General features: G+C 41.1%; 1 protein-coding gene across 1 annotated transcript in view; it reads right to left on the bottom strand.

The window, feature by feature from the left end:
- Positions 1 to 11,339, bottom strand: part of cacna1fb (calcium channel, voltage-dependent, L type, alpha 1F subunit) — a 46,519-nt gene extending 35,180 nt beyond the window's left edge. The window contains exons 1-12 of the mRNA XM_084070110.1: positions 11,243 to 11,339; positions 10,403 to 10,503; positions 9,104 to 9,209; positions 8,849 to 8,988; positions 8,032 to 8,183; positions 7,621 to 7,773; positions 6,600 to 6,796; positions 6,181 to 6,284; positions 5,875 to 6,029; positions 5,620 to 5,697; positions 5,141 to 5,222; positions 3,349 to 3,375 (exon numbers count right to left, since the gene is read on the bottom strand). Coding sequence (XP_083926236.1) covers positions 3,349 to 3,375; positions 5,141 to 5,222; positions 5,620 to 5,697; positions 5,875 to 6,029; positions 6,181 to 6,284; positions 6,600 to 6,796; positions 7,621 to 7,773; positions 8,032 to 8,183; positions 8,849 to 8,988; positions 9,104 to 9,209; positions 10,403 to 10,503; positions 11,243 to 11,323 — 1,376 coding nt within the window. The 5' untranslated portion in view covers positions 11,324 to 11,339. The remainder of the gene's footprint in view (positions 1 to 3,348; positions 3,376 to 5,140; positions 5,223 to 5,619; positions 5,698 to 5,874; positions 6,030 to 6,180; positions 6,285 to 6,599; positions 6,797 to 7,620; positions 7,774 to 8,031; positions 8,184 to 8,848; positions 8,989 to 9,103; positions 9,210 to 10,402; positions 10,504 to 11,242) is intronic.
- Between the last annotated feature and the right edge of the window lie 13,661 nt (positions 11,340 to 25,000).

The raw sequence follows: 25,000 nt of genomic DNA, 5'->3' as shown, positions 1-25,000 counted from the left end.
GACTGTCATCTTTTCTTGTAGGATCCGGGGGCTCATTTTGAAAATGAAATAACATTTTGTGGTACCTCAAAGACAAACGTTACCCCTGCGTCTCCAGACACCCTACTTTACATCTAATACAAGGCAACGCATATCAATCTTAAGTAGAAAGGTTACAAAATTAAACTTGATTTACTGTCAAGACACTGAGCTATGCTAAAATAACTAGAGACAGACAGATTTATAAATGTCCGGCCTGCAAAACACACATTTTAAAGTAGATAAAAGTAGAGTAGTGGAGTAGTATGGTAGAATTAGTCTTAAGGTTTGTACATTTTAAGTGGATATGGTCTGCATGATGCGCAAGAAGAAATCAGCTAAACATGACACTGACACATATTACACACTTTGCCAACTTGACACTTGAACGGCTTAGTCAATCTAAATCAATATTCCATCAGAATCTTTCACTTGGTGATACAAGCACCAAATTTGGCACAAATGATGTCCAGGATGTACTATTTAAGAAAAGTACGTTATCCAGCTGAAACTCCAAGATGGCCGCCAGTTTTCAAGATGGCCGCCTCATCAAACGCAAAAAAAAAGTTTTTGAAGTAGAACTTGAATGAACAGAAATGTATTAATGATCCAAAAATCTAAATGAATGTATTCTGACTGGAAGAACTCAATAGTGTCAATTGAATTCCAATATGGCCGTTAGTTTTCAAGATGGCAGCTATTACGTGACTCAAAATGAGCATTTTCGGAAGCTGTCTGATCACAGATATTGCATTAACTTGAAGGGAAACATCCATGATCATTCATTGAAATGCTGTGGTCAAGCTCTATTGGTTTGTCATTTTTTATAAGAGTGATGTCAAAGCACAGCCAGGGCACACTGGTGACAGCACTGCTGTGAGACTCAGCATGCCAAGCAACAAATGAAGTCTGTGTTGATTAAGGCATGCAACACAGATATTCTTGTTGTTGCAGTCAGTGGCTTAGAAATGATTTGGGTATAATTTGGCCAGGGTCAGTCCATTAGGTGATTGCCAATTCATGATATGGTAGTAATTGTTGGCCCAGAGAAATCCAGTGGCATGCTGTCCTTCCACGCCAGTGGAAAGACAGTTGTGTCAGCTTTTCATGGTAAAGGCAAGAAAACTGCATGAAAACTGCATGTCAGGCAACAGTGTGCAAAATGCAAACTGAAAGCCCTGCCAACTGTGGCTGGCAAAAAGATGGAGAGGTCTGGCAAGTTCTCTGGACAATCCTTCCACCTGTGGGAATCTAGGTGAATGGTGCACCCACTGCACCTGACTTAGTATAAAAGAAAAACCAGGAAGTATAAAAGCCTAGCTCCTCCCAATAGAGAGCCATTTGTCTCTGCTGTAGGCTGCATGGTTCATGCAGGGATGGTAGGCCAAAAACTGAACCATGTAGATCTGCTACTTTGTGCGACCCTTTTGTTTGTTGCAGCTAATGCTATTGTTAGCTTATTGTTTGAGCACATGTTACTGCTGGCTTTTGTTTGTTTGGTTGCCTATTTTCTGTTGAGCACATGGAGGCTTCCCATGCTCTTTAGCTCTTTAATTTAGCCAACATCATTGTCAAATGAAGTGACCTCCTGTGGTGTCTGTTCTGTCTGCCCTACCTGGAGACACGGGTAAAGCAGTATACATTTTATGCATTGCCTCTTTGTGGATTTTAATGTATTTTAGTTTGTAACATCACTGTCTTCTTTTATACAGCAGCTCTGGTGTTGAGGTTGCCCCCCTCGCCTTGGCCTTGCATTGTGTGCACAGTTACTGCAACACAAAGTAGGTTTTAAGCTGTTTGTTCTTTTAATGATTTGAATATAGTGTTTTATTTAGTGTGATACTAGGGCTGGCAACTAATGCGTTTTGTTTGTCTCCTTAAAGGGACCACACCGGCCACTGTTTTCCACTGTTAATTTACTCTTTTTGTTTTGTTTATTTGAGCCATCTAGCCAAGGTACACTGTAGGCATAGGTTTTAACATTTATCCATATTGGCATATTTTAACTGTTTCTCTCCTCTGTTCTGTTACAGTTTAATTCGTGTAACCCTGTTCAAGGCCGGGTCCGCCCTGCTGCACACGGCTTTCCTCTCAGCTTGGGACTGCACTGGGGACCCCTTTGGTTTTTATTGGTGTGTATTGATATAACCTGGCACTGCATGTTTTGTATTTGAATTTTGTATTTATATTGCATGATTTCTTTGAGGGCAGGCCCCTCCCCTTTTCTTTTCCCCTAGTTATTTTGGTATTCACTGTGTGCACGGGCCGACCCGCCCTTCCTTAGACTGCGAGAGGTAACTGTTAGATTGCCATTTTAATACTAAATACCTTGCCTTAAGGACCTTAATTGTCATGCTAGTTTGTAATAGACAACAGTGATGTGTTTTGTAATTTCATGGTAATAAAGTTATATTTTTCCACAAACTGCATCTAGTAAAGTAATTGTTCCTGTTTAAGTGAAGTTGAACAGTAAGGTTTAGGGGTTCCTCCTGCCCCCTCCACAAGCGGGAGGTGGCGTAGTCAGGCATATTACAGTATTACTACTCAGTTACTACACACCTATTGTTCAGACTTGTGAGCAGTTGACAAAATGTGTCTAAAAGACTGAATCCCGAGGACGATGCAAATGCTATCACTTCATGCTTAAGTGTACACAGTTGTGTGCCTGCAAATGTGAGGACTAAAAGAAGAACCAATCTGTTATGGTTTGGTTCCATATGACCCAAGTGCAGTCCAGTCCAGTACAGTATAATACAGTACAGTACTACAGTCCAATACAGTCCAGTCCAGTATAATACAGTCCAGTCCAGTACACTACAGTATAATACAGTACAGTCCAGTACAGTACTACAGTCCAATACTGTACAGTATAGTACAGTGCAGTCCAGTGCAGCACAGTACAGTGCAGTGCAGTATACTGTAGTACAGTGTAATACAGTGCAGTACAGTACAGTACAGTACAGTACAGTACAGTATTTGTATATCATATCCAATAATTTAGATTTTCTAACTGCAGAATTGGATATCTCATACTCAAAAACGTACATTTCGATCTATAGACTATCAAAATAGGGTTATTCAATCAACATATAGTTCAAACACAGTTTAAAATCAGTTCGAATGGCGGCCATCTTGAAACATGCGGCCATTTTGTTTTTTTCAAGTGGAAAACATACTTTTCTGAGAGTAAGTTCTGAAGCACTTGTGTGCCAAATTTGGTGCTTGTATCACCAAGTGAAAGATCGTTTCAGCAATCTGCTCCACTTTAACACCAGACAATGAACACCTAACATTAAGGACACCAGAACACACTAACACATGGACACTCACCAGCAGCTGATCCTCATCATCTTAGCACTGAGAGAGAGAGAGAGAAAATATTCTTAGGCGGAAATATAACATAAGACCATGCACGCATGCACACACGCACACCATTCTCTCTACTGATGACAACGTGTTAAATGCAGTTAAGCAGCTCCTTTATTCTTATTGATTTATAATGTATTCTGCAATATAAGGTTATTAATTTTGGTAAGCACACTCCGGTCAATCGGAAATTCAAAGCATTCTGAGTGAAAAGATGAGCGTCAGAAAGTGATTGTCAAAATATGATGGTTGTAGCTTCTTTGGTACTACAGAGTATTCAACATGCATCTTCTTGTAACAAAACAGGTTATAATCATGTTTATACATGGAATGAATTAACGTTCATTTGAATGCATTTAAAAACTAATCTGATTTCGGAGCAGAGTGTAGTCATGAAGGCACCCAAATGTATTCATATTACAATTATATTTACAAAAGGGATTAAACACAATGAGCACAAACAGTGTTCTTGTGAACTACAGTATGTGGTTGAACCTGACAATGCGCTGATACTTTCTTTGCACCTTAATCTCATGTAAAACCATGCTGATTCTCTTTTTGCACCTTAGGGCGGATTCACACTATGGTCCGGGGTGCGCACCCTGGGCCACTTGGCAGATATTGTGATATAGTGTGAACATTGCGTATCGTTCCCCGAAACGGATCACCGTACCGTACCCGAGACCGCCTCCCGAGGTAGTCTGGGGTCCGATTGCTGCGGACTCGGGAACGGAACGCTGCAATGTGAATCCATCCGTACTGACAGGAGGAAGTGGACTGCTAATCATATATCATTTATATATTTTTATGATGACACATTATTTTAGCTGGGTTATACCTTCTCATAGTTCTACTTGAATGTTGACAAGAAATAATAATCCTGCTAGTGTTTGAGTAGCGCAAGCCGTGAAAAAAAATGAACAAAAAACACATGTGTAGCGAACGCTGCCACTAGGATAAATATGCCAAGGATTAGTCGGTGACGTCACTGCTAAAATACCAAGGATGCATCAGTGACGTCGCTATCATATTGATAATAACAGAGACGTGAGAGACGACGTTACATTTTGAGGTTTCAAAGACCAACGCACACACTGCTTTGGCTGTGTATTGTTGTTCTGTTATTATAACTAAAGACAACGTCAGGAACACAGTCAAACTTTATTATTCACTCTACACTCTGACAAGTGACTCTTCTTCTGTGAATGACATTCTCTATCTCCCAAAGCCCCATAGTCAACAGCGCCCCCATGAGGCACATATTTACCATTACTGTTAAATGAAATGGTCTCGGGTGCGGAAGAATCTTGGCCAATGTGAATACTGGCCAGCTGGGAGAGGCCAATCGTACTCGGGAACGGTTCGAATCAATGGGACCCAGTCTGAATCCGCCCTTAATGTCCAATATCATGTACATACCTGCTGCTAAGTTCATGCACCTTACTGTATGTCTAACCTCATGTACATACCAGCTGGATATGCTATGTGTTATTGTGTAGATATCTTTTCAATCTTTTGTTTTGATTGTTCTTTCTATCCTTGCACTCCCTATCCCCCCCTTATTTTCTTTTTCTCTTTCTGAAAATAACAAATAACGATGGAGCTTGCACAAAAATACATTTCACCCACTTCTTTAATTACAATGAAGTTGATTCAGATTTAGAGTGTGTGTGTGTGTGTGTGTGTGTGTGTGTGTGTGTGTGTGTGTGTGTGTGTGTGTGTGTGTGTGTGTGTGTGTGTGTGTGTGTGTGTTTACCAGCAGATCTGACAACAGTTGTAATGTTCTTCATCAATGTTTACTGTGTTTTCCGATGCTGTCTCACTCGCTGGAAGGCTCGCTGAGAGACAGACAGACAGACAGACAGACGGAGAGTGAAAGGGGGGAGGAATAGAGAGGAGAGGGGACGTGAGAAGTGGAGGAAGTAAAGTTACTTATTGTGCAGGATTGACACACCACACTGCCCAGTCAGAAAATGACTCGTGCTCTTTGTGAACCTCAATGAAATTATATAGTGTGTAAAAACAGTGAGTGATACAGTATGTCTTCTTTTATTTTACTGAACGAAATATTAAACAAAGATTGCAATTATTCAAAGATAGTGTTGTCCAGTTTGCCTCCCAGTGATAATGTATGACGTATATGATGTAATGTATGTATGACTTCTTCTCCTTGTTTAATACACACACACACACACAATACTGTGTGTGCGTGCGTGCATGGGTGCGCGTGTGTACCATGTGTTTCGTTGGAGTGGCTGAACCAACTGAACTTCCCTCTCTTCCTGTCTGACAGATCAGCCATAGATGGTCTTCCTGAGAGAGAGAGAGAGAGAGAGAGAGAGAGAGAGAGTTTTGTTAATTACAAATTTGCCGAAACAAGTGTTCAGCCTCTCAGCTAAATCACGCACGCACGCGCACACACACACACACACACACACACACGCGCACGCACACGCACACACGCACACACAGAGAACCAGCAGTACGTACGTGAGTGTGTTCCGTCCTCATCATACTCATCCATGTCCTCAGCCTGTGTGATCCAGTCCATGTAACCACACAGATCCTCCTCCAGCTGTTGCTTCTCTCTCAGCTTCTGGAAGTCTCCACGAGCCTTTGCTTTCTCTCTCTCCTTAGAGAACTCTCTACAAGGAATAAAACACATATGGAGGCTTAATACCAGTGTTTTTCAAAGTGGGGGACCACCAGGGGCCAGTTGGAAAGGAGAAGAAAACAGAATAATACAAAAAAAAACTAGTGGGCCACAGGTTGAGAAATAAAGAATACTGTACTTACCCACTGAGGACTCCCAGCACCAGGTTAAGAACAAAGAAGGATCCAAAGATGACCAGGCTGACAAAGTAAACCCACGGCAACTCAAAACCTATAGCATCATTCATCTACACACACACACACACGCACACGCACACAAAACACACACAAAATACCCAAGCAGATAAAGAAACTAAGGAAAATTTAAATATTAATACATTCATTTACTAACTTATAACACCTTAAAACATACAAACTAACTAGCTATCTAAATGAACAACTGATTATTACCCAGTAGTAGAGTATGCCTGGCTATCCCTCTACTTGCATAGCAACAGTAAGTTAGAATACACTAACTAGCAGAGTAAGATCTAACTAGCTAATATTAATTGCAGTAACTACTGCATCTATATAACTAATTATTAACTAACTAGTTATATTACCCAGTAGAGTATGTCTGTCCATCCTTCCATAGTAATACATTGGAAAACAGTCAACATGGCAAAGAAAAAGTTGTCAAAGTTGGTGATTCCTCCGTTAGGCCCATCCCATCGACCTCTGCACTCTGACCCGTTACGCTCACACTGTCTGCCGTGACCCGCAAATGCACACGGGACTGGGTCATCCTCTACGTAGTTATCTGTGGACACACACACACACAACATTAAAAAAAAACATAAAATTTGGGACAATAATAGTTTGTAACCTCTTCAAACTCCACAGAAGAAACCTGCATTATCAGTTTTAAGTTAAAGACTGGGTCCTTGAACATTTACACATAATGCCTGATTTATACTGCGCATTGTGTTGCACACCATAAATAGCCAATTGTAGATCTTCTATTTTCAAAGAATATAAATTGTCATCTTTCCAATACACGAATCCACGGAGCGCTGCCCTGTAGGTGGCGCCGCCATTGCTGCGGTGTCAGACTCGATCAGCTGCTGCTGCTGCGCGGTGTCAGTCAGCTGCAGTCACTGACTGCTCACGTTACTCTTTTACCTGCTTTTTAATAACTTTTACTAACACTAACTTTACAAAGATGTACAGAAAATCGGGATGAACCTGTGTAGTTTATGGCTGCTCCAACAGCCAAGCAGGTAAAGAGTAACGTGAACAGACGGACAGAACCGCAGCAGCAGCTGTTTGACACCGCAGCAATGGCGGCGCCACCTACAGGGCAGCGCTCCGTGGATTTGTGTACACAGTTTTCTTTTACTCTTAGACTTATATATCGCAATGAAATTACAGGAATGATATTATCAACGACAGACTTTGATGATTGTTATTTAGATGAATGTAAGTACAACCAAAACAGTATGTTTGGTAATTGTGTGTGTGTGTGTGTGTGTGTGTGTGTGTGTGTGTGTGTGTGTGTGTGTGTGTGTGTGTGTGTGTGTGTGTGTGTGTGTGTGTGTGTGTGTGTGTGTGTGTGTGTGTGTGTGTGTGCGTGTGTGCGTGTACCTGTTCCTATATAATAGCAGGTTCTGTGCATGCGTCCAATGAACAGTTCCAGTCCGATGATGGCGTAGATGATTATGACAAACAGAACCAGCAGAGCAATGTGGAGCAGTGGAACCATTGCTTTCATTATGGAGTTTAACACGATCTGTAGACCTGATAGACACACAGAGACATACTGTAGACAAGCAATGTATTATGAATGATGTGGAGACATACTGTACACACAGGCACACACACGCACGCACGCACACATACGCACACACGCACACACACACACACACACGCATACACGCACACACACACACACACACACACACACACACACACACACACACACACACACACACACACACACACACACACACACACACACACACACACACACACACACACACACACACTGTAACTTACTGGGGACTCCAGAGACCAGTCTGAGAGGCCTGAGGACTCTGAAGGCTCGGAGAGCTTTAACATCCAGACCTCCAGGTTTTCCAGGCGTGTGGTGTGCGGTCTCTACCGCGCCTGCTTTATGAGTCACTGTCTCCAAGACAACACTGAATAACCTAGAATAATAACATATTGTAGGAGTGATAATAATGAAATGGAGTACTGTATCACGGTTATTGGCACAGCCGTGCTGCGGGTACGACTGTGAAGCGGAGTGCCATAGCCCTGTACAGTCGTACCAACAACCACCATATAGCTAGGCCTGTCACAATCATTACATAATAGCCTAATCGCAATTATTTGAGAAAATCATAATTATTTTGCATAATCGTCATAAACGTTCTCATGTTGAAAAATGTTCACTCATTTTGAAACATTTTCCAAAAATAGCAGAAATAGCAGATCAACAAGCTTACAACGTGACGCGTTGTAAGCTATTTCTGAATTTTATTTTATTTTTATTCGAAAGTATAAAATTATTAAATATGTCTGTAATTTCTTGGTATATTTAAGTTATTTGTCATATCTGCCTATAAAGCCTATAAAGGCAAACAGAAATTAAGTTTTTACTCATATGTTCCAATAATGTTCAGTGCCAAAAACACAATTAAATCATTAATCACAATTATAATTTATTTGTGTGACAATTAATTGTCAACTTAAATTTGTAATCGTGACAGCCCTCATTTTTAGAGTTCATTTTACACCATCAGAGTTAGATTAAGACTGAGGAGTTTACTGTTGTGTGCGTGTGCGTGTGTGTGTGTGTGCTCGTTCTAACCCCACTATAACGATGACGAAGTCTAGAAGGTTCCATCCGTTCCTGATGTAGGAGCTGGGGTGCATCACCAAACCATAGGCCAAGATTTTCAGGAAGGTCTCAATGGTGAAAATGATCAGAAACACATATTCTACTTGTTCCTATAAGAACACACAAACAATGCATTATTCATATTATTATGGTATTAATTGGTGTACATAACATATACTATCGATAATAAAGTGTACTACTCTCTATAGTATCTACTCTACTCACCAGGTCGTGGTTTGTGGAATTTGAGTCGTCTTCTGGGAAAGGTTTGGACACGCCCAGTGCCATACAGTTAGCAAAGATCGCTATCAAGATGAAAATGTCAAATGGTCTAAGAGAGAGAGGGGGTTAAGGACATAATAACACTAACACACATTCATAAATGCACTCTAATGCTCTGCTGTGGACCACTCCCACCAGAACGTGACAGTAGGCCTGGGTGACATGACCTCAAGTCAATATCACTGCATTTTCACATATTTACCTCGTTAGCGATAAATTAACAATATTCCTTGCTCAGAAATACCACTTTTTTCTCTTTACTACCATCCCGGCTCCCTGACACATCTGCTGAAAGACCATTTTTAAATTACTGTAGGCTAAACTATTAATTCTAGGATATTTGTTTCTAATAAAATAATGCTGCAAGAACTTAATCTCAACCATGTATTACAAATTATGTAATTGAGTAATAAATGGAAACAAATATAATAACTTTTAATGAATTACCGAAATAACTTTGAATATTTCTCCAAATTTGAATAAACTAACTTAACAAACTATCTAAACATGTCTCACATCTTTTAGCATAATATAGGGTACAAATGAAGTTTGGTATGGGCCCCAAGGTCCTACAGGCCTTCCACAGAAGAATGATTATGAGCAATTGAGCATCCAAACTAGCTGCATCACTGCCTTCTTCTTCTTCTTCTGGCCGTGTCCACATCACTGCCTTGTATGGGAACTGTACTGTCCTCAACCTCAAAGCCATGCAGACAAGAGGGTCGTGCGAACAGCCAAGTGCGTCAGTGTATGTGAGCTTTCCTCCATCCAGGACAAACACAACTGACCTTGTGTCAGCAAAGCTTGCAGGTTTATAAAAAACATTCTAGCCACGTCCCCAAACACTGACTAGTGGCTTCGTAGCCTCAGAGCCATAGCAGTAGATTGCTAAATAGCATCTCGCCCCAGACAAAAAATAAGCTTGGGAAACGCTAATGTGCTCTGAATTTATGAACGAGAACGCAATTAACACTCCAAATGACAAGAGTCGACTACCCTCGGAGTGATTTTACAAACACATCCATGAATGCACAGTAAACACACGCAAACACATCCATGAATGCACAGTAAACACACGCAAACACACACATGCATTGCAAACACACGCACGCACGCACGCACGCACGCACGCACGCACGCACGCACGCACGCACGCACACACACGCACACACACACACACACACACACACACACACACACACACACACACACACACACACACACACACAGAGTGAAGGATACTTCCATTCAACGATGGATAGAGCAGCTCTTCTGATGGGATTGTTGAGTTTAAGACAGTACAATGCTCTGGGAGCTCTCTGTACCTGATTATTGGTCTGGATCTAGAATGAATTCATTAATACATACATTAACATGAATATGATCATCACCTCTCTCCATGGATAAGAATATTATATTATTAATTCATTATTCCTTTCCTCTCTCATCCTCTCCTTCCTCCTATCCATCCTTCTCCCCTCCATCGCTTCCTTCTATCCTTTTCTCTTATCCTACCTTCTCTCATCCTCCTTCTCTCCGTATGTCTATCCCACCTTCTCTCCTCATCTCCTTCATCTCTTCCTTCTATCCTACGGTAACTTATCTCCTCCTCTCCTATCCTTTACGGTTCCCAAACTTTTTAGCTCAAGACCCAAAAGAGAAATTAGACGTTTGCACGGGACCCAAACTAGTGAACATTGCAGATCTACAAGCTCACAACACGTCACTTTGCGCCGCGTTGTGAGCTTGCAGATCTGCTATTTTCACTACTTCTTGAACTTTATTAACTTTATTTATTTATGGAAATTATTAGATTGATTTTATTTTATTTATAAAATACTTTTGAAAAACTTTGGAATTGCTTTTAATTGAACAGTTTTTGAACAGTTTTTTTAGATTTGAAATAATATACTGTATTACATTTAGGATATGAAAAAAGGGGATATTTACTCTCATACAAATTGCTCCGTGACCATGGGTCCCGACTCACTGTTTGGGAAACAGTGCTTTATCATACCTTCTCTCTCCCTGTCCTTCTCCCTCTCCTCCTCTCCTTCCTCCTCTCTTCTCCATCTACTGTACCTGTTTCTTGGCATGCTGTCCTCTCCTCCTCTGTGTTGCAGTTGAACTGGTTGTGGAGTGGAGAGTGTCTGTTCTTGTCATCCGTACGGCCCCTTCATCTCTGTCTCCATCCAGCTCCGCGTCCCAAGCCTCCTCATTCTCCTCTCCTCCTTCTCCTCCTCCTCCTTCTCCTCCTCCATCATCCTCTCCTCCCTCCTCCTCCTCTTCTCCTCCCTCCTTTCCATCCACTGCCTTGGTGTAGCCATTATGACCGTTACCTGGAGAGAGAGGGAAAGTTAAGAAATCTTAAAATGACACAAATGAGGCTTTCCCGGTCTTAAAGGGTTAATAGAGGGGAGATGTCAAGGACCTTCTGAGCCATAATAATAAGTAAATGAGGACCCTTGTCTGTACCATCATTGGTCAGACAGAGGGGTTGTTCAAATGTCTGTAAGTGAACAACAATGTTCAGAGTGATTATGTGTTGGGGTTAATGTTCAGGATGATGATGTGTTGGGGGTTAATGTTCAGCATTTACCCATTATGTTGCTTACATAGCCTACCGGTATTGCACTAATGCACAAACATCACGGTCACTGAATGTGCACTTTCCACCACAATTTCCAACCCGATTTACTGATGTCTTTCCCAAAGATCAAATGCAGATGCCACTTTTTCCCCCCTTCATAATTTTCCATGTAGCGTTATGTCATAAATGGTAAATAAAATGGTAAATGGTGCATTTATATGGCGCTTTCATCCAAAGCGCTTTACATAGATTGTGCATTACATTCACCCATTCACACACACACATGCATACATACACCGATGGCGGAGGAAACCATGCAAGGCACCAACCTGCTCATCGGGAGCAATTAGGGGTTCAGCGTCTCAAGGACACTTCGACACTATGTCATCCCACATGTTATGTAGGGCCACTGCTCAGGGGTCATTGCCATCAGGGACACAGGAGGCGAGGGGGGGGGGGGGGGGGGGGGGGGGGGCTGGGGGTTTGAACATACTCAGTAATCCCTGATTACTGAGTATGTTCAAACCCCCAGCCCCCACTTTTGGGATGAAAAAAAAATTAAAATAAAAAAACTCTAAAAAACATCTGCACTGCAGTGTCATACATATTCTGAAGAAAACCTGGGGACATGACATTCAGTAATTGGGTCTTCTGATCAAAATAAGAACATTATAATGGTGTGTAAAAACAAAATCTAGAATTTGCCACGGACGAGGCCAAGTCTTGCCACTGACACATTTTGTCCATAAACTGACATATAGATGACTCCTGCCACTGCTGCTGACACGTACTGTTTGGTCTTGCAGGGGGAGCAGATCGGTGGTTTTCGAACTGTGGGTTCTGACATAATACGTGGGCCGTGTGGGTCGCAGGATGGCCGCAATAGTATATTTTTTTCTTTATGTAGAGCAGTGGTTCTCAACCAGGGGGTGTCTCCCAGCCCTAGATGACACTTTAAAAAAAAACTTTTTAATACCAAAACAAAAAAAAGAAAGAAAAGAAAAAAGACCATTACTGCATCAAAAGTAATCAACTGATCAGACATTGGCCAAATTGTAAAACAATAGAAGGAAGATCGCGTAAATTGTGAAAATAGCCGATCTAAAAGCTCACAACACCTAATTTTCACAATATTTATCTGTGGAACCGAGTCAAACAAAATTGAATGCCTCAACTCCTACAATCCAAGTGCTTATCATGGTGAGGGGTCCCCAGTTGATTATTTTGGGGGGTCCCCAGTTCAAATATGATTATTTTGGGGGGGTCACAGCCTGAAAAGGTTGAGAACCACTCATGTAGAGGAATAAAATGCATGCATACTTACTGAGTGAGTAATATAAAGTGCCATATACTATGGCACTTTATATTTATCTATTTTCTTGCACGGTGTTGTTTTGTGTTTGTTGGTATTTTATGTTATATGTGAAAAAAGAGAAACACAATCATGTAATTGCCAAAGCAAATTCTTATGTGTATTACACAATAGCAAATAAAGGAATCTGAATCTGAATCTGAATAATAAATCAGTCCCCACTGCTTTGGGATATTTTTGTCACTGTGCAACATTTGCATAATTATGAAATGTGCCCTCTGCATTTACCCTTCCTAACTATTAGGAGCACTAGTGGGCGCTATTAATACAGCACCCAGGGAGCAGTTAGGGGTTAAGTGCTCTTGCTCGGGGTCACATTGACACATCCGGTGACCTTCTGATTTTCAGAGGGTCTCTCTGCTCAATCAGCTATATGGCCACCCCTCATACTGTATGTTTATGCTGGACACAAGTTTAAGGCAGGCTATGTTTAATTGATTTTAAATACAATTCCATGCACTATTTGTGACAGCAGATATTCACGGCACGTTATTATTTTTAACGTTATAATTTGCATCTAAGATCACTCATCCTCTACAGTTCTCCTACTATCAAGTCAATGAGGACCCCTAGTCTTTACCGTCATCAGTCAGACAGACAGAGGAGTTGTTCACATTTCTGTAAGTGAACAACAATGTTCAGAGTGATTATGTGTTCGGGCATGTTCAGGATGATAATATGTTGAGGGTTAATGTTCAGGATGATAATATGTTGAGGGTTAATGTTCAGGATGATGTTATGTTGAGGGTTAATGTTCAGGATGATGATATGTTGAGGGTTAATGTTCAGGGTGATAATATGTTGAGGGTTAATGTTCAGGATGATGTTATGTTGAGGGTTAATGTTCAGGATGATGATATGTTGAGGGTTAATGTTCAGGGTGATGATATGTTGAGGGTTAATGTTCAGGGTGATGTGTGTTGAGGGTTAATGTTCAGGATGATGTTATGTTGAGGGTTAATGTTCAGGATGATGTGTGTTGAGGGTTAATGTTCAGGATGATGTGTGTTGAGGGTTAATGTTCAGGATGATGTGTGTTGAGGGTTAATGTTCAGGATGATGTGTGTTGAGGGTTAATGTTCAGGATGATGTGTGTTGAGGTTTAATGTTCAGGATGATGTATGTTGGGGTTAATGACATATTGTGGGTTAGCTTTGGTGGCGATGTGTTGAGGGTTATAATTTTCAGGGCAAAAACATTTCCCCACTATAATCTGATTCCTCTACGCAGAAGCATGCGATGTCCCTCCTCCCCCACACCCACACAGTATTCTTCATCATCACAAGGACATGACACTCCATAGCAATGTAGAATTAAAATGGTCAAAAGAGTCAATTATTTATTAACACATAACTTCTGAACTATTCATCGTAGAAGGATGAGAATGATTGACAGCCATGACATTGAAGTTTGTAATTTTGTGGCTCAAATATGCACATTTTCTGTACTTTTACTTCTACTCCACTACATCTCAGAGGCAAATATTATACTTTTAATCCACTACAATTATTAGAAGATTTGATTGTTACTTTGTAGATTATGATTATTATTACAAAACATACATCATATAAGCTCACAATGCTTCGCGATGCGACGCATTGTGAGCTTGTAGATCTGCTATTTTCAAAAGATTTGTACAAATCTTTACTCAATTCCTGCCAATCACGCATAAATGCGATCTATTAAATAGCGCACTTGGCCGCCAATCACATATAAACGCGTTCTATTGAAAAAACTGAAAAAATATTGAATTTTTTTTTTTTTTTTTTTTTTTTTTTTTTTTTTTCAATTTGACCCAAAGACCAAGGAGATATGATTTTTCGAAGGAAAAGACTCCCATCCACTTCCTTGTTAACTTAAACACCTAAAAATGATGTATCTCGGCTCCTGAGTACTTTTTAAATTTCAATGAAAAATCTCTGGCAGACAACAGCTAAAAATTTGAAATAACTCTGGCAGGTGAAGTGTTAATACAAACGCCTAGTGGTAGGACTTCCGGGTTATCTGCAAAGGGGCGGAGTGTGGCTGTTATCTGGATTATCTGGATAGATTCTGTCCAAAAATCACACAAATCTGTACATAGTAGCTATCTCTATAGTCATGTGATCAAGACGTATGTGTCCGATATTTCATATTGGCCTCCAAAGTTTGCAGAATATCTCCATTTTGAACAAAATGCCTGAAATCATGAAGTGCGATTTCTGTGAGATTTTGCACGCACGTTCCACTTCCCACTAGGCCCAGGAAGAAATGCCACCATTTCGTCCTGTTATAGCGCCACTAGCAGCGCTAATTTAGCAAAACACATTTTTGGAACAAAATGCCTCAAATCATGAATGCAGTGTCCGATTGCCGTGAAAGGCCTATGAAGACATGGCACCCTTTTCACGTTGGCCTATTATAGCGCCACCAGGAGGCCACAATGACCTACCTGACCTGGCGGAGACCTGTGCTCCGAGTAGCACTTTTTCTAGATAAATATGTAGCCATGTGCATGCCCACAATAATTGTAATAATACTATATATAGCCGATATTATAGGCTACTAGATGTGAGGGCCGCATAGCGGCCCAAACCTCTATATAGTTTTATACATTTGAAAACTTGTGAAATGGGACATTCTGCATAATGAGTACTTTCTACTTTTGGTTCTTGAAGTACATTTTGACGTCAATACTTTTGTAGTTAGTACATTTTGAAATCCGGACATTTACTTGTAACAGAGTATTTCTACATTGCAGTATTGATACTTTTACTTGAGTAAGAATTGTACTTTTTCCACCACTGGTGAGGTCAGGCACAGAGGGCATGGTCAGCCTGTGCTTCTGCCTGTCAGAGAGAACAGGGCAATTCTGCTTTGATTAATTTGAAGGGGATCTGAATTGGAAATAGAATGACTGTGCAGGACCGTTGTTCAGAGAGGATGTGTTGAGAGGGTTGAGGTTCAGGGTGACTTTCCTCGTTTGATATTGCTTTGAAAAGAAATAATAAAACAATGTTGTAGCCAACAGTAGGTACACAAGCAAGGAAAAGCAAAGAAAAGGAAGGAAGGATGGAAAATATAAATAAAGACTGTAATTCCAACATACGTCGCGCAAACACAATAATACATTACATCATAATTAGACTGGAAAGGAGGAATTATTTGACAGGATAGGAGGTGAAAACAGACATATTGTAGTGAACAGCTGTGACCTACTTCTGTTCCCAGCTCTGTGTGTGTGTGTGTGTGTGTGTGTGTGTGTGTGTGTGTGTGTGTGTGTGTGTGTGTGTGTGTGTGTGTGTGTGTGTGTGTGTGTGTGTGTGTGTGTGTGTGTGTGTGTGTGTGTGTGTGTGTGTGTGTGTGTGTGTGTGTGTGTGTGTGTGTGTGTGGGTGTGTGTGTGTGTGTGTGTGTGTGTGTTTAAGGGATCTGGGCCGTGGTTTATGTGTTAGTACCTGAGGACCAAATACCACACACACAGTCCATGAGAGGTTAGAGAGAGAGATGGAGCGAAGCAGATAGAGGGAGATGGAGAGAGAGACAGAGTGAAGGGGGTCAGAGAGGCTGACAGAGTAAACGAGAGACTGACAGACAGAGGCAGATAGAGATTAACCACTTGAACCCCAACATCCCTATTCTGGGGGGAACGTTCACCAAAAACAGCAGATCTACATGGTCACAGTGTATCGCGTTGCGACGCATTGTGAGTTTGTAGATCGGCTATTTTTGGCGAAGAGATTCGGTGTAGATGGGAAAAAAGCGGTCCGAGTACAGTTGTAACTCAGGTTCATTTTACTAAGAATAGAGGGTATAAGAAGAGAAAGGTAGAGAAAGAGAGAACGACAAAAGAAAATCCCTTCTTATAAAAGCTCATAATACTGTCCTATAATAATCTGACACATGCACACGTGCAAGTAGCAAGAGAGTGAGATTGATAAGAAGAATTGGTGTGTGTGTGTGTGTGTGTGTGTGTGTGTGTGTGTGTGTGTGTGTGTGTGTGTGTGTGTGTGTGTGTGTGTGTGTGTGTGTGTGTGTGTGTGTGTGTGTGTGTGTGTGTGTGTGTGTGTGTGTGTGTGTGTGAAACAGAAATGGTGCTGATGATGGCTGACTTTTACTGAACATTCTCTGGATCACATCAACCATTTTTATGTCAGTCTGACTCCTTCTGGGTCAACAGGTTCCATTACATTTCTAATCTTAACAATGCAATTATTTTTAGTTGTAGTTATTCATAGGCCTGTTAATGACTGAGTAAGAAGTTGGCCAGAATGTAGGTTACTGTTCTCTGTCATTGTCCCTTCGTCCCTCGTCTAATTCGGTGCTAATCTAAACTGTTAAAGGAATATTTCACCAACAAACAGCTGTTCTGTACACATACATGCATAGTTACATAATATGTAATGCATGTTACATGCATAGTTACATGTTACATGTATGCATATACCATATTATGCTACATGCATACATACTGTACATACATACTGTACATACTGTACATACTGTACATACATACATACATACATACATACATACATACATACATACATACATACATACATACATACATACATACATACATACATACATATATACCACACACACACACACACACACACACACACACACACACACACACACACACACACACACACACACACACACACACACACACACACACACACACACACACACATACACACATACACACATACATACATACATACATACATACATACTGTACATACACAGTCTCACCATGTCCTGCATTTGTGGCCATCTGCCATCAACATTTCTATTTTTTCTCATTATAAATGTTCAATTCACACCCAGTCACATGGTTCGTCAAGGTTCAAGGTTCATAGTGATCTTTATTGTTATGGCTTGAGTAAAAGTATGTAAAAGAAAAAAATAATAATCTACTCCAGTAATCTGCCCCGTCAGATAGCGTTAACAAGTAGGCCTGGCAACTGAGCTCTCTCGATTTAAATCTTAAAAAGTGCCAAATTTTTTATTATATTGTGGGAATCCATGCCGTCTCATGCACCAATTCAAAGTAGGTTACTGTTAATACAATATAATACAATATCATTTTTATGTATGATTTTCTAAGTTGAACTGACATCGTTTTTTTATGTGCCATACAGTGTTTTCTAATAAACAAGAACAATCCCATATCTGTTTGTAAAGTATAATTTTATTGTAAATTATTGCTAAAACAAATCTCACAAAAATGTGATCTTGACATGCCTTATCTGTTTCATTTGATCATTACATTATGTTTGAAGACTTAAAAGGGGAATACTGTCTAAATAAATGTTAATTATCTCACTTTTATACATGGTAATAACAATGTTGGAGTTTCATTGTGTCGTATTATTTCACATTTATTTAGTTTGAAGAATTATTTTATTACAACAGTATTTTTATTTCAGTTAATGTGTGTTCTTGTTAATGATTTTATTTTTAAGGAGTTGGGCAAATGGGGAGCACAGGTGAACTTATTTAGGGGCAATCAGGGCATATTATCAGTAGGCAGGGGAAGGTGCATAATGTTTTTTACCAGGATAAGGGCAAGAAAGGCAGATGCTACCATCTACTTCCTTGGACTTCTTTCCTCCCTGTGTAAGATTTGCTCCCTGGTGCCTCAGTGTCAAGTTTGATTTTGATTTGGTTTTATGTTTATTAGTTTGAGGACAAATCTTTACTAGAATGTATTACTCATTTTACTTACAGTATATTCAGATTCAGATTCACTTTATTGTCACTTAGATGCACTGGTTAGGTACAAAACAAATACATGATAATAAAAACATGATAAAACGACCTAAAACACTCAATAAACAATAGAATAGAATATCAGTCAATGAACGTGCAGTGCAAAGTACAGAGGGCTATTGCATAGTCACTTTTTACTGTTATTAAACAGTCTGATGGCCTGTGGGGAAAAACTGTTCCTCAGCCTGCTAGTGTGCACTAAGGGGATCTTGTATCCCTTCACCCTTTAGAGGGGTGGGTGGGGTCTAGAGTGTGGTGTAGAGGTCCTCCAGACCTCCATTGATGGTAACAGGTGGGAGCTTATCCTTCTTCTTCGTGTAATCTACAAAAATCTCCTTGGTTTTACTGACGTACAGGGAGAGTAAAATATTTGGTGGAGCCTGGGCCAAAATTACGGGAGGAAAGGTTTGCCAGCTGCTTCTTTTCACCTGAGAGTGAGGAGTTTCTCCAGGACGCATGCAGAAGAATGAGCTGTCTTTTACGGTTCTGTTCCGTACTGAACAGGTGCCCCTGACCAACCTGCACTGTGTAGGATTTGAACTGCAGTCTCCACATCACCAGCTCAGTGGCCTTGCAGTTAGCGTGACGCCCTGAGATTGGGAGGTCAGGGTTCGTTCCCTGGCCATGTCCAGGGTGTAGTTGTACATCAAGCTGCCTCATGCTACAGAAACAGGAGATAGGCTCCTGCCCTCATGGCTCGGTAAGCCTTACTTACTCCACATGCAGGAGTGAGCATGAACCTATACCCCCTCCCGAGGTCAACTAAGCCTGCAAAGCATTTATTTTATTGTATTTAACAACGCACAGAACATGATGGTAGGTTAATTGCTTAAATGCATCATGCACCTGACAGTCACAAGTGCGATACACACCGTGTATATCATCCACGCCCCATTTAACACCATAAAAGGCAACCGGGAACTCTAACATCAAACCATAAACGTCATCACGCTTCAAAATGGATCTACAAGCTTACAACGTGTCGCTACGCACCCACTTGACAACTTTACTTGACAAGATTAGTGCAAGTGAGTCAATTACGCTGAGCGTTAATAAGATAAATACTCTCATGTGTAATGACGAGAATAAGTAGTTCGATTACAAAGCTCTTTCTTCTGAACAATTGCTCACTCACCTTTGCCGAGGTAAAAGGATGATTCTGGAATCGGCAGATATCCGATTTATCAGAGCTTTTTTGATTACTGAGGGGAATCTGTCTGGCAAGATTTCACCCATACAGTATAGTGACCAGGATTACTGCATGTTTTTGTGAGGGTACCTACCCTAGGAGACATATGGAGAACAAACTCCACACAGAAAGGCCCTTTCGCCAACCCAACCTAGGGTATGGGCGCTGAGGACGAGGAGGAGAGGACACGCCCACAGCGCCCACAGCATCCCCGGCGGTAATCAAACAGGTGGTAAAAAATAAATAAAATGTCATTGTACTTAATTCTTTTCATTTTCATTTTTTTTCTTCAAATAAATGAAAAGTAATTGAAAAAACACGGTGTCCTCACGTATTAGAAGGACAATGTCAGTCTCCATAACCAAGGATGGGTGTTTCCGATGAATCTAACATGGTTAAAATGGAGTTTTAAGGTTTGTATAGGAAGGGGGTGTGTCTGATAAAATGAATATCAAATATCTAAATACCGAATCAAGCAACTTAAAAACTGTCTGGGGTGCTCACAAAAGCCTGAGTAGATGCTAAAATTATTTTGAAAGTGAAAATCTTATGATGGAAGTCATTGGGGCTCTGATTGGAGCCATTCCCATGTGGATCCCGAGGTCCACATGGGATCTCTGTAGTAATAATAATACTGTAGTAATAATAATCTTCTTTTGGCTAATTCCCACCCAGGGACACAGTGGATCATCTGTTTCCATCTGTTTCTGTTCTCTGCATATTCCTCGGTCACTCAAGCCACCTGCATGTCCTCTCTCACCGCATCCATGAACCTCCTCTTTGGCCTGCCTATTCTCCTCTTATCTGTCAGCTCCATCTTCAGCATCCTTCAACCAATATACCCCTCATCCCTTCTCCAAACCATCTCAACCTTGTCTCTCTTGCTTTATCCCCAAACCTTCCAACCTGTGCTGACTCTCTAACCTACAGTAGATCTTGTCCCTCCTTGTCACTCCTAATTGGGAATTGTAGCTTTTTGTCAGTGCCACATTCTCCAAGCTGTACAGCATATAGCTGGTCTGACTACCGTCTTATATACACCTTCTCTCTGACACTTTCGTCCATCAGTTCCACCCTGCCTGCAGCGCATCTTCTTCACCTTTTTTTCCGCTCTCCCTGTTACTTTGGATAACCCCAAGTATTTAAACTTGTTCCCCTTACCACCTCTACCCTTTGCTTCCTCACCAGTCATGCATACATATTCCGTTACTCTTACTCACCAGGAGTTCCCTGAATAATGCAAAAATGCGTCAACAGTATTACACATCAAACATTTATTTTGGTGATTCCTCCATTCATACAGGTTGATGATTTTATTTAAAAACTCAACATTGTCTCGAAAAATCATTATGTTGCTTCATCGCCTCATGCTCAATGTGCATGTACTCATAACACAAACTGCAGTTATGAAAATGAATGGCATGAAATTAATGTTCTTGTCCCTAGCATGAACATGAACATGAGTGTAATGTTTTGCTTGCCTGTTTCATCTGGACGCATGGGTGCTTGTAATTAGTGCGTTAGGTAACTGTAATTGCTTGTATTTTAATTGATTACATGTTCATAACATCTTCTTCATGCCGGTACTATCGCTGTATTTGAAAACTGTTTCACAAAATGTGCACTCAACTTTGTCATCGTCCTTCTTTCTGAAATGATCCCAAACCGAGCTATGCTTCATGCCTTTCATTTTACTATGGCAAACATTCGCTTTTTAGTCAAGCAGCTCTCTGTGCACTCACTTTGATCAGCTGGCTGGGACTGATCGTAAATGCATGACAACCATCTGCGAGTCTGAAACTACTCTGCTACATTATTGCATTTCCCTGAGTGTTATTAAAATAATGACATTTTCCACATTATTTAACCAAACATTGTCAAATAAACAAACAAAAAAATATTCAGGTAATATTCAGATGTGTTTTTATTTTGTGACTAACCTATTGACTGGCTAACTGTTGACATCCCAAGAAGGCACCTGCTATCTTTGCTTAGAAACAGCAGGGCGGATTGTGGGCAGTTTAATAAAGCTGGTTCAGGAGGTGACCACGGTGCTGACCTGCACATCACTAAGACAATAATACATCAACACGCACACACACACACACACACACACACACACACACACACACACACACACACACACACACACACACACACACACACACACGCATGCTCGCACGCATACACCCACACACACATACCTTACATACATATTGGTCCTTCCCTCTCCCTCCCTCTCTCTCTCACACACACACGCACTCACGCAAGCACACACGCACTCACGCACGCACGCACGCACGCACGCACGCACGCACGCACGCACGCACGCACACTCACACACACACACACACACACACACACACACACACACACACACACACACACACACACACACACACACACACACACACACAAGCACAGCATTTGATCCTGATCCTGGTAATGGTAACATGCAAAACATGGTAATTCATAGTAATTTTCATACTATGAAAATGTGCTATTTACAGGGTGCCTGATGGCTCAACCAGTGCAGTGACCACATGGTCCTTGTCAGTTGCGAGGACAGGAGTTTGAATCCGATATGCCCTGATTTGACCTCTTGGTCCATGGTCGGTCAATTCATTGTCTGTTTTCTCTTAGGGGGAGGGTCGTCATTGTCCTGTCATTAACAACAGATAAGTGTGTTTTGAGTCTACCTTGAATAGGTTGACCGAACTACTCTCTAATATGGATTGGGAGGCGGTTCCAGAGACAGTTGCCTAGTTTTATCCAACAAAGGGCAGGGTTATCATGGTGAAAACATGCCCAACTTGGTTGGATACAATGGCAACAATGAATGTTGTTTTTCCACATAAAGACACAGGCATTAATACACTGACTGTCATGTCATCATCATTAAGGAAATGAAACAGTAGTCCTGCTGCCCGCTGGTATTCCCTGACAAGGAGAGAATTGACTCACAGAGGGTGTGTCTTTTAAAGCGATCGGTGGGTGGATCGTTGTGAAGAATATTAATATATGTTTTTTCAAAGACTAGTAAAAACGCTCGGAATCGCTGGCAAGGGCAGCTATAGACGATGTTTTAACTCTGGCAGTCAATGAGTTAAAGGGATAGTTCACCCCCAAAAAAGATTTTTTTCTATCGATTACACACCCCATGGACACTTGAATTCATGGAGATTACGGGAGAGAGCATGAGTGAGTGAGTGAGTGTGTGTGTGTGTGTGTGTGTGTGTGTGTGTGTGTGTGTGTGTGTGTGTGTGTGTGTGTGTGTGTGTGTGTGTGTGTGTGTGTGTGTGTGTGTGTGTGTGTGTGTGTGTGTGTGTGTGTGTGTGTGTGTGTGTGTGTGAAGTCTCCTTGTTCTGGTTCCTTTACACCTGGATAAACTCCAGTGTCTCCTCAGTGGTGAATTCACCCAAACCATCTACTCACTCGTGGTGTCAGTGTACAGTGGAACTTTAGTTGCACTGATATGTCAGCTGTCGTATAACCCCAAGGGAGATACTATGGCTTTAGCATGCACTGATTGGTCACAGCAAGCTTTATCACTCTTTCTGTCCTTAAATCTCTCCTCTTACCCAAGGCAAAATAAAGGCTGGCTATGAAATTATAATAATAATAATAATGAACTACAGACTGTTGTGAAATTTTATTTAGGAGAATCATTCCACTGATGGCAATAGTATTATTGTGTAAGCCTACTGTTCTACTACATCAGACAGACAGACAGACAGACAGACAGACAGACAGACAGACAGACAGACAGACAGACAGACAGACAAGTAGACAGACAGACAAGTAGACAGACAGACAAGTAGACAGACAGACAGACAGACAGACAGATGCAGTAGATAGATAGATAGCTGCTCACTGCTCCTTGTAGTTATATAAGGGTAAATGTCATGTATGTGCAAATATACCATGACAAAAAAACACCCCAACACACGCGACCAAAATTATTAGATAGATAGATAGATAGATATCTGTTAAAGCTGCTTAATAAGGATCATACCCCCCCCTGTTCACACACACATCTGGCCAGAGACCATCCAAAACCATGCAAGAGAGAGATAATAGGTCAACACCACAACCCCCCCTCACACACACACACACACACACACACACACACACACACACACACACACACACACACACACACACACACACACACACACGTGGAGGTGATGGAATGCTGACTGATAAATTGGGGATTTTTTTACTGTATCAAAAGTGGACTTTTAAACATACTTCAAGATTAATATGATGATGATGATGATGATGATGATGATGATGATGATGATGATGATGATAGTGGTGTTTCAGTTACGTCCACTAAACCCAGACTGGTTTTCTTTTCTAATAAAACAAATCACTACCACAGACGTTAATAGGAGAATAAAAATTAGGGAGCAAGGGAGGGGAGGAGAGAAACAATCGTCTTACTTTTGCGGGTCTCCTCGTGCATCTCTTTGAAGTGTTTTGTTGTTTTCAGCTCGAAGCATAAAGAGACATTTTTTTAATCCACACTTTTCTCTTTCTCTTGGGTTTTATTCCAGACAGAAACATCTGGACAGCTGACCTCCCGACATCCTTCAACACAGAAAAATATCCAAACTTCTTGCCATTGATGACGGTCCGCCCGCTGTATCAATCCAAGAGAGATCAGTTATATTCCATCACACTCATTAAATACTAAACCCGTTTTTTGAGAGTTTTTGAGGGAAGGCTGGTTCCTCAATCAATTGCTTTTTTATTTTGAATGAATAAAAATGGCTGTTTCCTCGTTAATCTGTCTGGTGAGCAACCCTATCGCTCTCTCTCACTCACTTTCGTTCTCTCCCCTCTTTCATTCTCTGTTCTAGCCATCAATTGGGGATTAAAATGAGAGAGAGAGAAAAGGTCTTAAAGGGGATGGCAGCCTAGAATCGTGT

The sequence above is a fragment of the Gymnoscopelus microlampas genome (genome assembly GCF_963454915.1).
Source record: "Gymnoscopelus microlampas genome assembly, chromosome: 10".
Lineage (NCBI taxonomy): Eukaryota > Metazoa > Chordata > Actinopteri > Myctophiformes > Myctophidae > Gymnoscopelus > Gymnoscopelus microlampas.
Note: the sequence above shows the minus strand (reverse complement) of the source record. Positions and strands in the feature narration are given on the sequence as shown.